Consider the following 12,379-nt stretch of genomic DNA (forward strand, 5'->3'; position numbering starts at 1 on the left):
TGCTTATGTGACCCCGAGGGAATGTCAGAGCACTCTGCACTCTTGTTCTCACGTTTTTGTGTATGAGAACCAAGCAGGCCCTCTATGCCGCTCTGTGAGGTGTAATTTTCTCTATTTAAAAGATGGGACATCTGAGATGAGGTGACCTTGCTGAGGTTGGACGTGGTTAGAGCCATTTCTTGCTGCCCTTGTTCTGCAGAGAAGGTTTCACCCTCACTCTTCCCCCAGTGGATGCCCGTGGGCCGATTGCATCTTCTATCATTCCCTGTGTTTCCCGTGTCATTTCCCTGTCCTGTTCTGTGTGGGAAATAAGAGTGGAGGCCAACAGGTGTGGACAGGAAGCCATCCACTCCGCACACCGCGTGCCGTTATTATCCCAGGACATCCCACACAGACACACCCCGGGCCACAAAGTAGATCCCCACTGGCCCTCGACGATAACCCTGGTTTTAACTAGTTGGCTCAGAACGGACAAGACCATCCTCAGAATTGCCAGTTCAAGGAAGTCGAGCGACAGTAGGCAGAATTTCTTTGTAATTTAGCACTGTATCCCAGTAGCAGGAATTCTTTCTTGTCAGTCTGTTTTCAAAGGCGTCGAATTCCGTCAGTTGATTGACCAATCTCCATTTGAGGTACATGCAGTAGCCTGGACTTTTGGTTGCAGATAACAGAAACTCTGTTTGAGCCCGTACAGGCCGAGAGGGGACTAGCAGGAAGGGCAGGAATGTATCTCTGCCTTCAGACAGCAGGAACCAGTCGTGAGAACGCCACCATCTTCTGTCTTTTCTTGGCTTTCATTTGTTTCTATGTGTGTTGGCTTCATAGCTGACTCCTGCAAACCAGCTTCCTCCTCATAGAGAGGACATGGTCACTGACCACGTCAGAACCTTCCAGCACCACCACTACCATTTTCTGTTCCAGCGTTTAAAAATTCAGAGGGAAGCTCTGGCAAGTTTGGCTCAGCGGTTAGAGCATCGGCCAATGGACCAAAGAGTCACAGGTTCGATTCAGGTCAAGGGCATGTACCACGGTTGCAGTTCAGTCCCTGGCCCTGGTTGGGGTCATGTATCAGTCTCACATTGATGTTTCTCTCTCTCCCCACCCCCCACTCCCCTCCTACCCTCCCACTCTATCTGAAGATAAATGGAAAAGCGTCCTAAGGTGAGGATTATAAAAACATAAAAGAAATTTTTAAAAAATTCAGAGGAAAGATTTCAACCAGCCAAGCTTGGATCAGGTGAAGGGGAGGTGAGGATTATCTCCAAAAAGATGACAGCCCTCACTTCCACCATGTGGTCGCAGTCAAGGTGATGATCCCCGCCTATTCTGGGCAGACAGACAGTAGATTTCATTAGAGAAGAATTCTGTCTGTTTTGGTCTCCTCCGTTTTCTTTAACAGAGGAGAAATTGACTAGTCTGAGCTTCTTTGCAACTGATGATAAGGTTTCTTTTGGGGGCCTTAGACATCCTCTAATAATCTCATCTCTAATTAAAATGCAATGTTTTCCAAGACACAGAAGCATACTTTATTTCTTGAGTCTGCTAGCATCAGCTCTGGGTACATGAGGAACTTACTAAGAATAAACTCTTTTTACACTCACCCATGGGAGGGTGACAGCAGGACTCAGTTTAGATTAGGCTAGTGTCATTGTGGAGCTCAAACTGCCCTTTATGTAGAGACTCTGCCCAAGCTGGAATCGTGTTGGTCAGTCCTATCCATCCTGAGAAAGCACAGTCCACTGTCCATCCTCTCATCTCCGAGGCCGATCAACCATCATGATCAATTCCCCGACCCCCTCAGTTGCTGCAGTGACCTGAGGCCTCTCCCTTCCACTTAAAGGTGGCTTCGAAAACAGTGCCACCTAACGCCGTTGACTGCTGAGGCTGTACATGCGGCCTGCTCAGCCCTCCCAGTGATAGCATTCTGGGGCTTCTAGAAACAGACCCATAATCTGAAAGCACCAAGGCCCTGTGTTGTCTCTGTTCCTGAGGACTATCAGCAACATCACTCGCAAGGCCTGGGAAGACCTTAATCTGATAGTTTTGGGCTATGTTTTGTATTTGCCTCCAACAGAACTGGGTTTTAGAGACTGATTCCTTGCGTTCAAGATTTCACCCAGCCTCTTGAGAGCAAAGCTTTGAGAGGCAAGGGTGGTTTTGTTTTAATAATGTTGACTAAAGTTTCTGTGTTATTGACAATGTACATGTCAAAAAGAACTCCCCGTCCTGATTCAGTCCTGTGATACAAGAGAGAGGAAGTATGTTACACTGTGGCTGTCTTCGGTGGACATGCAATAGGACATGGAAATGCCAATCTGTCATTGCCATTTTGCAGATCTCAGTCCCTCACAATATCTATAGGTAGCTGGATTATAGAATCAGAAGCAGTGATCGTGGGAAGTTTTGATGAGAAGATTCATTTTCCCTCCATCATATTTGTAGAAATAACCATCAAAACAGAAGAGGAGAAAATGTGTTCAAATAGATGAGTAACACAGTTTAGTACATTAGTTGACCATTGGACAAGTCTGCGTAGGGGCTACCATCCTTAGTTGAGTAGAAATGACCCTTTTTTAATTTATATTCATCAATGGAATGAGCATCCTCAATAGGATAGAACAGTGTAGAACTTCTCCTTTAAACACACTTGCTCTCTCAGCGGGGGAGGGATGGAAACTTGAGCATGTGGCATCCTTCAGAATTCTTTCTGACTTCTCTCCTCCATGGATAGCTGGCACGGTTCTCTCATTCTGACTCCTTGTATGGAGAGCTGGGCAATCACTGTATCAATGGTTTACCTAATAGAGACTATGGACAAGACTGTTCAGAGACTCCCACACCTGGAATCACTCGGGGACCCAGGTGTGTGGTCTCAGTATTGATCTAAGCACTTAATTGCAATCCACTGTAGAATTAAGGAAGGAAGCATACCCTCTGCCAAAGCAAGTTCTTCTTCAAGTAGGGCAGAGCAGAGCTGTGTTGCAACTCTGTCTTTTTAAACACACTTCTGAATAATAGGAATGGCATTTACATAACCACGTGGCCTTTTATGCCTTAATAACTCATCCATTTTGCAATTCAAGAATGACCACAGGAAGTGATTGAACATGTTGCCCAAATACTGGAACAGGGAGTATACGTTCATGCACTTCCACTCAAATCCTCACTTTGGGCTGATGGATGTTAGCATTCAACAGGATGATTCTAAAATAATCTTCTTGATCCTGTTCTCAGATGCTTTCCAGGTTCTTCTTCAAGTGGAGGTGACCTTTCATTCTGGCCTGTGCTCTGCTGAGAGCTGTCAGTTTTATTCAGATGTCAGTCTTCTCTAGCCTGTGAAAACATGGCTCTGTGCTGCACCAGAAGCCTCTTCTGTCTGCGACACTGCTGTCGAATGTCTTTCCCAAGCGTGCGAGAGAACAGCAGTAATTCTGGTAGATTGTTTGAGAGGAAGATGCCTGTTTCTCTGGAACAGGGTTTGGGGTGAGGGAGGGGCCTTTCTGCCGTGCACATCACTGTTGTCCGGCCAGCGTGGCTGAGTGGGAGAGGGTATCCCCTCGAGACCGTTGTGGGAGGAATAAAGTATCAGATACCACTATTCTAGCTACTCAAACAGTGCTGCTAGATTTTAAAATATATTTTAATTACTCAAGAAAATAAACATAGTTTCCAAAGAAGCTCAAATATGGTTAAGGTAAAAACCCACTTGACCAGACCTCCCAGCTTTTTGTCCTCCAGACACCTCCCCAGGAGAGAGCACTGTTAAGGGTTGTTATGTAACCTTCCAGACACTTGATCTATTTACTTTCATATAGATATCAATACCTATGGAGTCTATAGTGTTGTTTTCTAGTCCACACTGTATGAGTCTGTGCATCTTGCTATTTTCATTAATATGCCTTACATTTTTATAATGGTCCATACACATCTACCTCATGTTTTATTTATGTTTAACATTTTATTTATTGATTTGAGAGAGAGAGAGAGAAACATCAGTTTGTTATTCCAGGTATGTATACATTCATTGATTGATTCTTGTACGTGCCCTGACCAAGGATCAAATCTACAACCTTAGCAAGTCAACACTCTAACCAGCTAGGCTACCCAGCCAGGGCCTTACCTCAGTATTAAAATGCTGCAAATTGTCTATAATGTGAATAAAGCAATTAATGGATATTTAGGGTCACACAGAATTTTCAAACCCTATTTTAAGTCAGTTCTCATTTAATCTTAATATGTAAAGTAAAATCTGTACTTTTTCTGCTCCTCGGTGAAGTTATAACAATAGAAAGCTTACTAATTTAGTACATGGTAACTTGGGCAAACTACGCATTTGTGCCTTGTTCATACACTTGTGCCTCAGTTCCTTTATCTGTAAAATGGGAATAAAAACCATACCCATCTCATGGGGTTATGGAAAGGAGTAAATGAGTTACTGTATGTCAGGGGCTCTCCACAGTGCCTGGCGCATGTAAACACGACCTAAATGCTGGCGATGTATTAGCACTGTGCTTGCACCTCGTTGTATTGGTCTCCACAGAACTGCTTGGGCCGTGGGCCCATTTTATCTGTTAACCTACTGAGAGGACATTGCAGGAAAGCAGTGAGATTCGCTGGGCTCGGTTCACTGTGAGGACGTCATCATGAAGGTGGTTTCTCCCGCGGCGCACGATGTCCCTGAAAAGGAGAAGCTTCTCCCCTCCTCAGGAGTTGTGCTTCTCCTAGGCAGTCACTTTGACCTGACTGCACTAATCTGTGTGCATCCTTTTATCCATCGTGCTTCCCTTTTTCCATTCACCAGTAGGGTAGACCCAGATTTCTTTTTTATCTACTTCTAGTCCTGCATGTGTTATAGACTCTATGGCACGCGTTTTGTGTGTTAACTAAACTTCCGACCCACATCAACTTTCTTACTCTTCTACTTTTTTCCTCCACTAGTAAAAATAACTGCTTCTGCGGGTGATTGTACGGGCTGACCTTTTGTCACGCTGAGGGACCTGCTGCACTCCTTTGGACGGAGGCACCGTTGGTGCGGTGGCTTGCTGGAGTCTTCTGGAAGGGAGTTTCCCTTCGGTCTTCTCTCCTTCGCCCCGTGCACATGCTGACTGGCACTGGGTTGGACATTCAGAGCTTCCCTTGGGTGCCTGGGTCCTTTTCTATTCTCTCCACCCCTGAAAGCCACCATCATGGGAGTCTTTGGACAGAGAAGCTTTTGACCCGCTGTTAAGAATTAGTTTTCTATCTTTCTTGTAGGACTCAGAGAAACGTAGGTTATAATTACATCCTTAAATAGCAGTCAGAGAGTTGGACCACGTGAGGACTGGAATATTAATTCCTGCGACATTAACTGCCACCAACACAAAGAAGCCATTTGCGATTGTTAAGGCCCTTTGTCTATGGTGTGAAAGAGCTTCCATGACCAGGAACACGACTCAGACTGCACAGGGGCTGGTGCAGGGGCAGCAGTGTGGCAGTGGCCCTGGGTCCTGTCCAGCGTGTGCCTGGCACAGCCACCCTGGGACATGGCCCCTCCCACTGCGACCTCAGCAAGTGCCAGTGCCTCTCTCACGGGGGGACTCCCGGCCTAGAGGCAGATTGCTCGGCCCAGGTTCTGTTCTCAGGCCAGGCCTGGCCCTGCCACCTGCCCTCACCCAGGGGTGGGACAAGGGAAGGAAGTGCCCTTTCTTTCTTTCTTTTTTTTTTTTTGTTATCCTCACCCGAGGACATTTTTGCATTTATCTTCAGATAGAGTGGGAGGGAGAGAGACAGGGACACATCAATGTGAGAGAGACACATCGAGTGGTTGCCACCCACACAACCCCAACTAGGGCTAGAGACAAACTGCAACTGAGGTACATGCTCTTAGCAGGAACCGAACCCAGGACTCTCTGGTCCGCGGGCCTCTGCTCTAACCGCTGAGCCAAACCAGCCAGGGAAGAAGTGCCCTTTCTTAATGGAGTGGCTTTGGAAAGCCCATTCTGAGGGTTGGAATGTGGGGAAGTGGGCTTAGGAAAAGGGAACCAGCTCAGTCCCCTGTGCCCGGGTTCCTCTCTGACCCCCTCTTTGTGCACTCATGACTTTCCTTTGGGGTAGAGGGTACCTGCCTCGTGAACACTGGAACATCGACGCCTCTGGAGTAGCCCAGACTATTATGATTGTCACTTCCCCATTTAGTAATAAGATTTACTTTTCCAGAGTGTCAAGCCCCTTAGCGGCCTATGGTGGGCCTCTGGTTCCGGCCTTCCATTCAGCATAGAGGACGGGAGTGTTTGCTGGCGCTGGGCCAGCTCTGCTCCATTAGCAGCTCCCTCCCTCCTCCCCGCCTACACCCAGGTCAGACTCACCCTGAAAGTGACTGCAGCTCCTGTCTCTAGATCAGGGCACTTTATGAGATTCTGCCTCTCCTCTGCCATTTCTAATCCTCTCCCTTTCCTCTCTTTTCCATGCTTTCTGGCTGCTTTCCATGTACTGTGTGTTCTCTCTGCTTAGCCCTTTAGATCCCTCTGGGTTATTTGGGGTTCTCCTAGCTCCAGCTCTGTAGAAACACGGTGTGCCAGCCTGGCCAGAGCCCTTAGCGGAGGGTGGGATTGACCACTCCCTGAACGGACGTGTGAGGAGATGACGGGCCTTGCAGTTGGCATCCTCTGTCCCCTGTGCCACATTCAGGACGGACCTCCATGCTGGGAGGTGCGCCTTGGCTCTGAGAACCCTGGTGTGAGCGTTTAGAGACACCAAGATCTGTGCAGGAGTTGTTCCCTCATAGTTCCTTGGTGAACAGTGCCAGCTCCCTGGTCTCCTCAGTGAGTAGAACCATATTGCTGTTGGCGCCTCTGGCAGGCTGTGCCCCAACTAGACCAGCCCCAACACGTCCAGGCAAGGCAAGCACCGCTGGGTCTGGGTCTCCACGGAGGCCTCGGGCCAAGGATGAGGTCATCTGGGGGGGTGGTTTTGCCAGCTTCCAAAGCACAACTATCACCAGCATCTGGTCAGGTTCTCCTTGTAGTAGTTTTGAAATCCTGTGTTTCCTGCTTAGGTGGATGGTTTGCACATATAATCAGTGAAACTGTCCACACAAATTGCATACTTCATTTGGAAGTTGGCAAGGTGTTTTTCCAATTTTTTAATACATTCTTTTCCCTCCCCTCCCCCTTCTCTTTAGTCCCAGGTAAATCACCACAGTGCTGCTAGTAATGAAACATACCAGGAACGCTTGGCCCGTCTAGAAGGAGATAAGGAGTCCCTCATATTACAGGTGGGTCCTTTTGGTGGGAGTCAGCATATCCTATTACCTCCGACTTCATAGCTGCCGTAAGTGTTACAGAAATACGAGGATTTTCTCCGTTGGATTTATCTTGCTCCCAAAGTGTATGTTTTAAATTAATTAATTAATTAATTAATTTTCAATCCTCACCTGAGGATATTTTTTCATTTATCTTCAGATAGAGTGTGAGGCGGAGAGAGAGAAAAACACACCGATGTGAGAGAGACACATCAATTGGTTGCCTCCTGACCAGAGCCAGGGATGAACCACAACCGAGGTAAGTGCCCTCGGCTGGAATTGAACCCGTGACTCTTTGGTCCTCGAGCTGATGCTCTAACCACTGAGCAAACCTGCCAGGGCCCAAAGTGTATGTTTTTTAGAAAGACTTTTTCCTGAAACAAAGCAGAAAGTTACTGGGGGCACCGTTTTAACTCTGGAACGGGCTTTGGGGGGCTGTGAATGTATTCATGTATTAATCAAGGACCACCGAGCATCCATCTCTATACACTGGAAGCTCTGTGCCAGGCTGATTCATGGGGGATCTCTCGCAAGGATGATAAGCGGTGTCCTCAGGTCACTAATAAAACAGAGCCATGAGTGATTTGGGCCCAAGGGCGCATGTTAATGAGATCAGGCTCAAGTAACGTGGAAGTGGATCTGGACTTGAACTTTGAAGCCGAATTCTCTATGTGGTAACATGGGGTAAAAAGCCTTTGCTAACTCTCTCGTTTCAAAGAGAGGAGCTCTAAAACTTTTCATGGAGAAAGACAGTCAAAGGAACACTTTTTTTTTTTGTTTTTTTTAATCCTCACCCGAGGACATTTTTCCATTTCTTGTACAGACAGAGTGGGAGGGAGAGAGAGGAAGAGAGAGAGAGGGAAACGTCAATGTGAAAGGGACACATCGAGTGGCTGCCACCCGCACGACCAACCAGGGCCGGGGACAAACTGCAACCGAGGTACATGCCCTTAGCGGGAACCGAACCCGGGTCTCTCCGGACCGCAGGTGGACGCTCCAACCGCTGAGCCAAACTGGCCAGGCCGGAACACTTGCAGTTCTGAAAACATGCGTTCCTGGGTAGGACAGGGCTTACGGAGGCCTGTTGCTGCGGCGATGGGCCACGCGTCAGGGTCTGGTATGCATTGATGATTTGGAGAATAATAAGATTAATATTCCAATCCAAGTTTTTGTAAAAGCTTGACGGGTGGTGGGCAAGATTAGTAGTGGAATGGGGGAGGGCCAGGTAGGGTTCTGGAGCCCTCCCAGACTCTGGGCTTTAGCCTAGAACCCTGGAGTTAGCACTAGAGTTAAGAGGCTGCGGTATGTTTGTTTTTGTTTTTATTTCATTTTACCTTATTTCTTTTATTCATTTCACCCCATTTTATGAATGTGAGAATAATAAATGGATAGTTTTAGAAACTTTGGAAAGTCAAAAAGAGTTTAACACTTTGGCCTTTTTCCCCCTAGCCTTTTTAATCCTGTTCTACCCCTATCTTACGTAATTAAGCTCAAACCAGTTTTACAGTTATAAAATTTTGCACCCTCGTGTTTTCCCCTTCACTTCATTTATTTTGCTCATTAAAGAATATTTGAGTACCTACGACATGGCAGACACTGGTTGTCAGTGCTGGGGGTGCAGCCGTGAAGAAAACATTAAATCAGTCCCTGTTCTCTGGCTTCCATTTGTGTGCACGCCCGTGTGTGTGTGTGTGTGTGTGTGTGTGTGTGTGTGTGCAGGTGGCGATAAATACTGTGGAGAACAGTAGAGCAGGATAAGGACTGTGTGGATAGGGAACACCTCCCCTGATAGGAGGACACCTGAGGGAGTTAGGAGGGAGTCCCTTGGGTGCCTGGATGGAGAAGCACATTCCAGGCCAGGGAAGTGGTGGGTACGCACACACCCTGAGGCAGGGTGTGCTCGGTGTGTGGGGCAAACAAGAAGGGGCCATGTGGCTGGCACTGGTGACGGCAGAGAAGCCTAGCCTGGCGGGAACTGTCTTCAGAGAGGTAGTGGGCACCGGATTACACAGTGCATTAAAGCACGGCCCTTTTGAGGAATGTGTAATTTGAAACGCCATCCCGATGAGATGATTAATGAAAGAGTGTCCAGTTTAGAGTTTTGCAGCAAACACTATGAAATTGCAAACTTTTGAACCTTCATGGCTGACATAGCACATTCCTATTTAGAGGATTCTATTTTAATAAAGAAGTGCTATTTGATAATCTCTTTGATGCTAATGGTTTTTTTTTTTTTTAAAAAAACCTTCCAAATTCTTAAATAACCCTTACTTAAATAATTCTAACATGTTTGGGTACCCGTGTATCAGAAAAGTCAGAAGTGGGTCCTGCCCTGGTCTGTTTGGCTCAGCGGGTGGAGCGTAGGCCTGCGGACCAGAGAGTCCTGGGTTGGGTTCCCGCTAGGGGTACCAAAAAAAAAAAAAGTGGGTCCTAGTGCTTTCCATTCTGCCTGGAGCCTGAGGACAGACTTTCAGAGTTGCTCTCCCGTGATCACCACTGTTTCATAGTGGCCCCACGGAGGCGGTTAGACAAACCCTCCGCGTGGTAAGGCCTCTTGCTTAATTCACACGGCAGCTCAGCCAGACTGAATTAATCGAAGCCCTTGGCCCAGAATGTTTTCCTGGGTTGACTTGTAGAAGAACCAGGGAAATGACACAGAACAAAATACTTTGTTTCCAGGATTCGTTAAAAACAAACAAAACCAACATCTTTTACATCTTCATTAGAATATGAGTTCTTGAGGCGATGCTTTTCTTTTTCAGAATTTTCTCTTTATTGATTTTAGAGAGAGAGAGGACGGGAGAGGGAGAGAGATAGAAACATGAATGACAGAGAACATCGATTGGCTGCCTCCTGCACGCCCCGCACTGGGGATCAGGCCCACAACCTGGGCATGTGCCCTGACCAGGAATCAACCAGGGACCTCTCGGTGCATGATGGATCGATGCTCAACCACTGAGCCACACCGGCTGGGCTATGCTTTTCTTTTTTAATTTCTGTATCTCCCCAGTGTCTAAAATGATGCAGAGCATGTAATAAGGACTTAAAAAATATTTCTTTAAAGGTCACATTCTAGGATCTTTATACTTCTTGTCCCAGTGTTCTACACCTTTCCATTCAGAATGCTGAGAGTGAGTACTGCGGCTCGTAAGGACCCTGCAGCCCTGTGTGTGTTGAGTAGGACGTGCAGCTGAGCTGTAAGCTATGACATGCTACAGACCACATGTTATTCCTCTGAGCACTAGCAGAACACGGCCCCAAGGACCAGGGCGTGGTGCAGACTATGAGTTAATCCTCAGAGGAAGAATAATTGGAACACCTCCTTCCCAAACCGAAACTCTGGAACCCAGGATCAAAGGCCACCTCCTGGAATCCTACCCTTTTGAAAGTAGAGTTAGTAGCCAGACTGTTGATGGTATTGGGCAGTAAAGATTAAAAAACAAAAACCCACCCTGGCCGGTTTGGCTCAGCGGTTAGAGCGTCGGCCTGCGGTCCTGAGAGACCCGGGTTCGGTTCCCGCTAAGGGCGCGTACCTCGGTTGCAGTTTGTCCCCGGCCCTGGTCGGTTGTGCGGGTGGCAGCCACTCGATGTGTTCCTTTCACATCGATGTTTCTCTCTCTCTCTCTGTTCCTCTCTCTCCCTCCCACTCTACCTGAACAAAAAATGGAAAAATGTCCTCGGGAGAGGATAAAAAAATAAATAAATAAATAAATACATAAAACAAAAACCCACACAGGTTTATGTTAAAGATGGGCCTGGTTGACAGAAGGTGCCTGTTTTGGGATTAGAATTGAAATGTTTGCACACCTTGCCTCAACTCCAGGAATGTTTCAGTGATTCGTTGATCACTTGGGAACATTAACATGGAAAGCTTAAAGTAGCCATATTAATTTAGATGCGTTAAGTTCACTCCTAAGTGAATTCACATGAACTCCTTTGTGCTCCAGCTCCGATTCTTTGCAGGTGAGAGGTCACTTAGGATGATCTGTATGAAAACGGCAGTGACTCAGCCACTGGGGAAACACCAAAAGGGTCTAAGGGATCTCAGTTTACCAGATATCGATTGCTTTATTTTTGGGAGGTCACGCATTTGATTTCTTCACCTTCCTGCTGTGAGTCACCTTTTAAAAGAAAGAGAGAAAAGGAGCCCGAGGCAGTCTGCTAATAGAGCAGGCTATAAAAATCCGTTCAGTATATATTTCAGGGTATCAGTTAAGTAATGTATCAAAAATGTATTTTTCTAAATTCCAATAAATATTCCCAGTGTTCTTCAGACAGATGACTCTCCCCTGCCCCTGTATGTGCCGTGTGCTTGTGTATATTTATGACTTAGAGTCATGTTTTGGCCTGTGGAGCACAAAAACCTTCCCGGAGCCAAGTTTTGTAGTGCTAATACATGCCCTTTACGCCCCACATTTCTTAATTGCTGCGGAACACTCGCCTGATAGGTGAGCAGTTCTCACACCCTCAGAGAGAGGTGAGGTCATTGGTTCGTCTCCACGCAGCTCTCATCGCCCTCTTCCACGTGAGGGCAGGAGCCCTGGCAAGCCCGCCCGAGCCGAGCCTTGAGGTTGGGCTGCCAGAGGGATCTCCAGAAGGGGAATAAGAGCAAGAGTTCAGCTCAGAGGCAGCTCTCCTGGCTGCTGGGTGTTTTTCTCTGGAGTCTGTCAAGAGCAGGACACTCAACCAACGGTATTGAGGCAGGGACTGCCAGGTAAGAAAACAACTGGAGTGTCCTTCATCCAGGACACTTCCCCCAGCCCTGTCACCCATCGAACAGAAAAGCCATGCTTCCTGTGTACGGATCTGGTGTGGCCTCCCGGCTCACCTCCCGCGGGGAACCATTCCTGCTCCTCACCGTTGCTTTATTTCCCCGGCAGGTGAGCGTCCTCACAGACCAAGTGGAAGCCCAAGGCGAGAAGATTCGGGACCTGGAGGTGTGTCTGGAAGGACACCAGGTGAAACTCAATGCTGCTGAAGAGATGCTCCAACAGGTAGGGGCGGTTGGGGCTGAAGGCCTTCGGGTTCTCCCGGACCTCCTGAGTCGAAGCCCCCTTTCTGTGTCAGGGTCACAGCTCTTACTTTCCCACCCTCCCTGGA

The 12,379-nt window shown here is 47.5% G+C and overlaps 1 protein-coding gene across 2 annotated transcripts in view; it reads left to right on the forward strand.

Moving 5' to 3' along the window:
- PPFIBP2 (PPFIA binding protein 2) overlaps positions 1-12,379 on the forward strand; it is a 130,570-nt gene that overhangs the window by 65,015 nt on the left and 53,176 nt on the right. The window contains exons 4-5 of one of the 2 annotated variants that reach the window (XM_036258343.1): positions 7,160-7,252; positions 12,160-12,273. In XM_036258343.1, the coding sequence (XP_036114236.1) occupies positions 7,160-7,252; positions 12,160-12,273 (207 nt within the window). Of the gene's footprint in view, positions 1-7,159; positions 7,253-11,918; positions 11,994-12,159; positions 12,274-12,379 lie in introns of those variants that run through there. The other variant, XM_036258344.1, reaches the window with a different exon arrangement.

The sequence above is a fragment of the Molossus molossus genome, unplaced genomic scaffold (assembly GCF_014108415.1).
Source record: "Molossus molossus isolate mMolMol1 unplaced genomic scaffold, mMolMol1.p scaffold_m16_p_13, whole genome shotgun sequence".
Classification (NCBI taxonomy): Eukaryota; Metazoa; Chordata; class Mammalia; order Chiroptera; family Molossidae; genus Molossus; species Molossus molossus.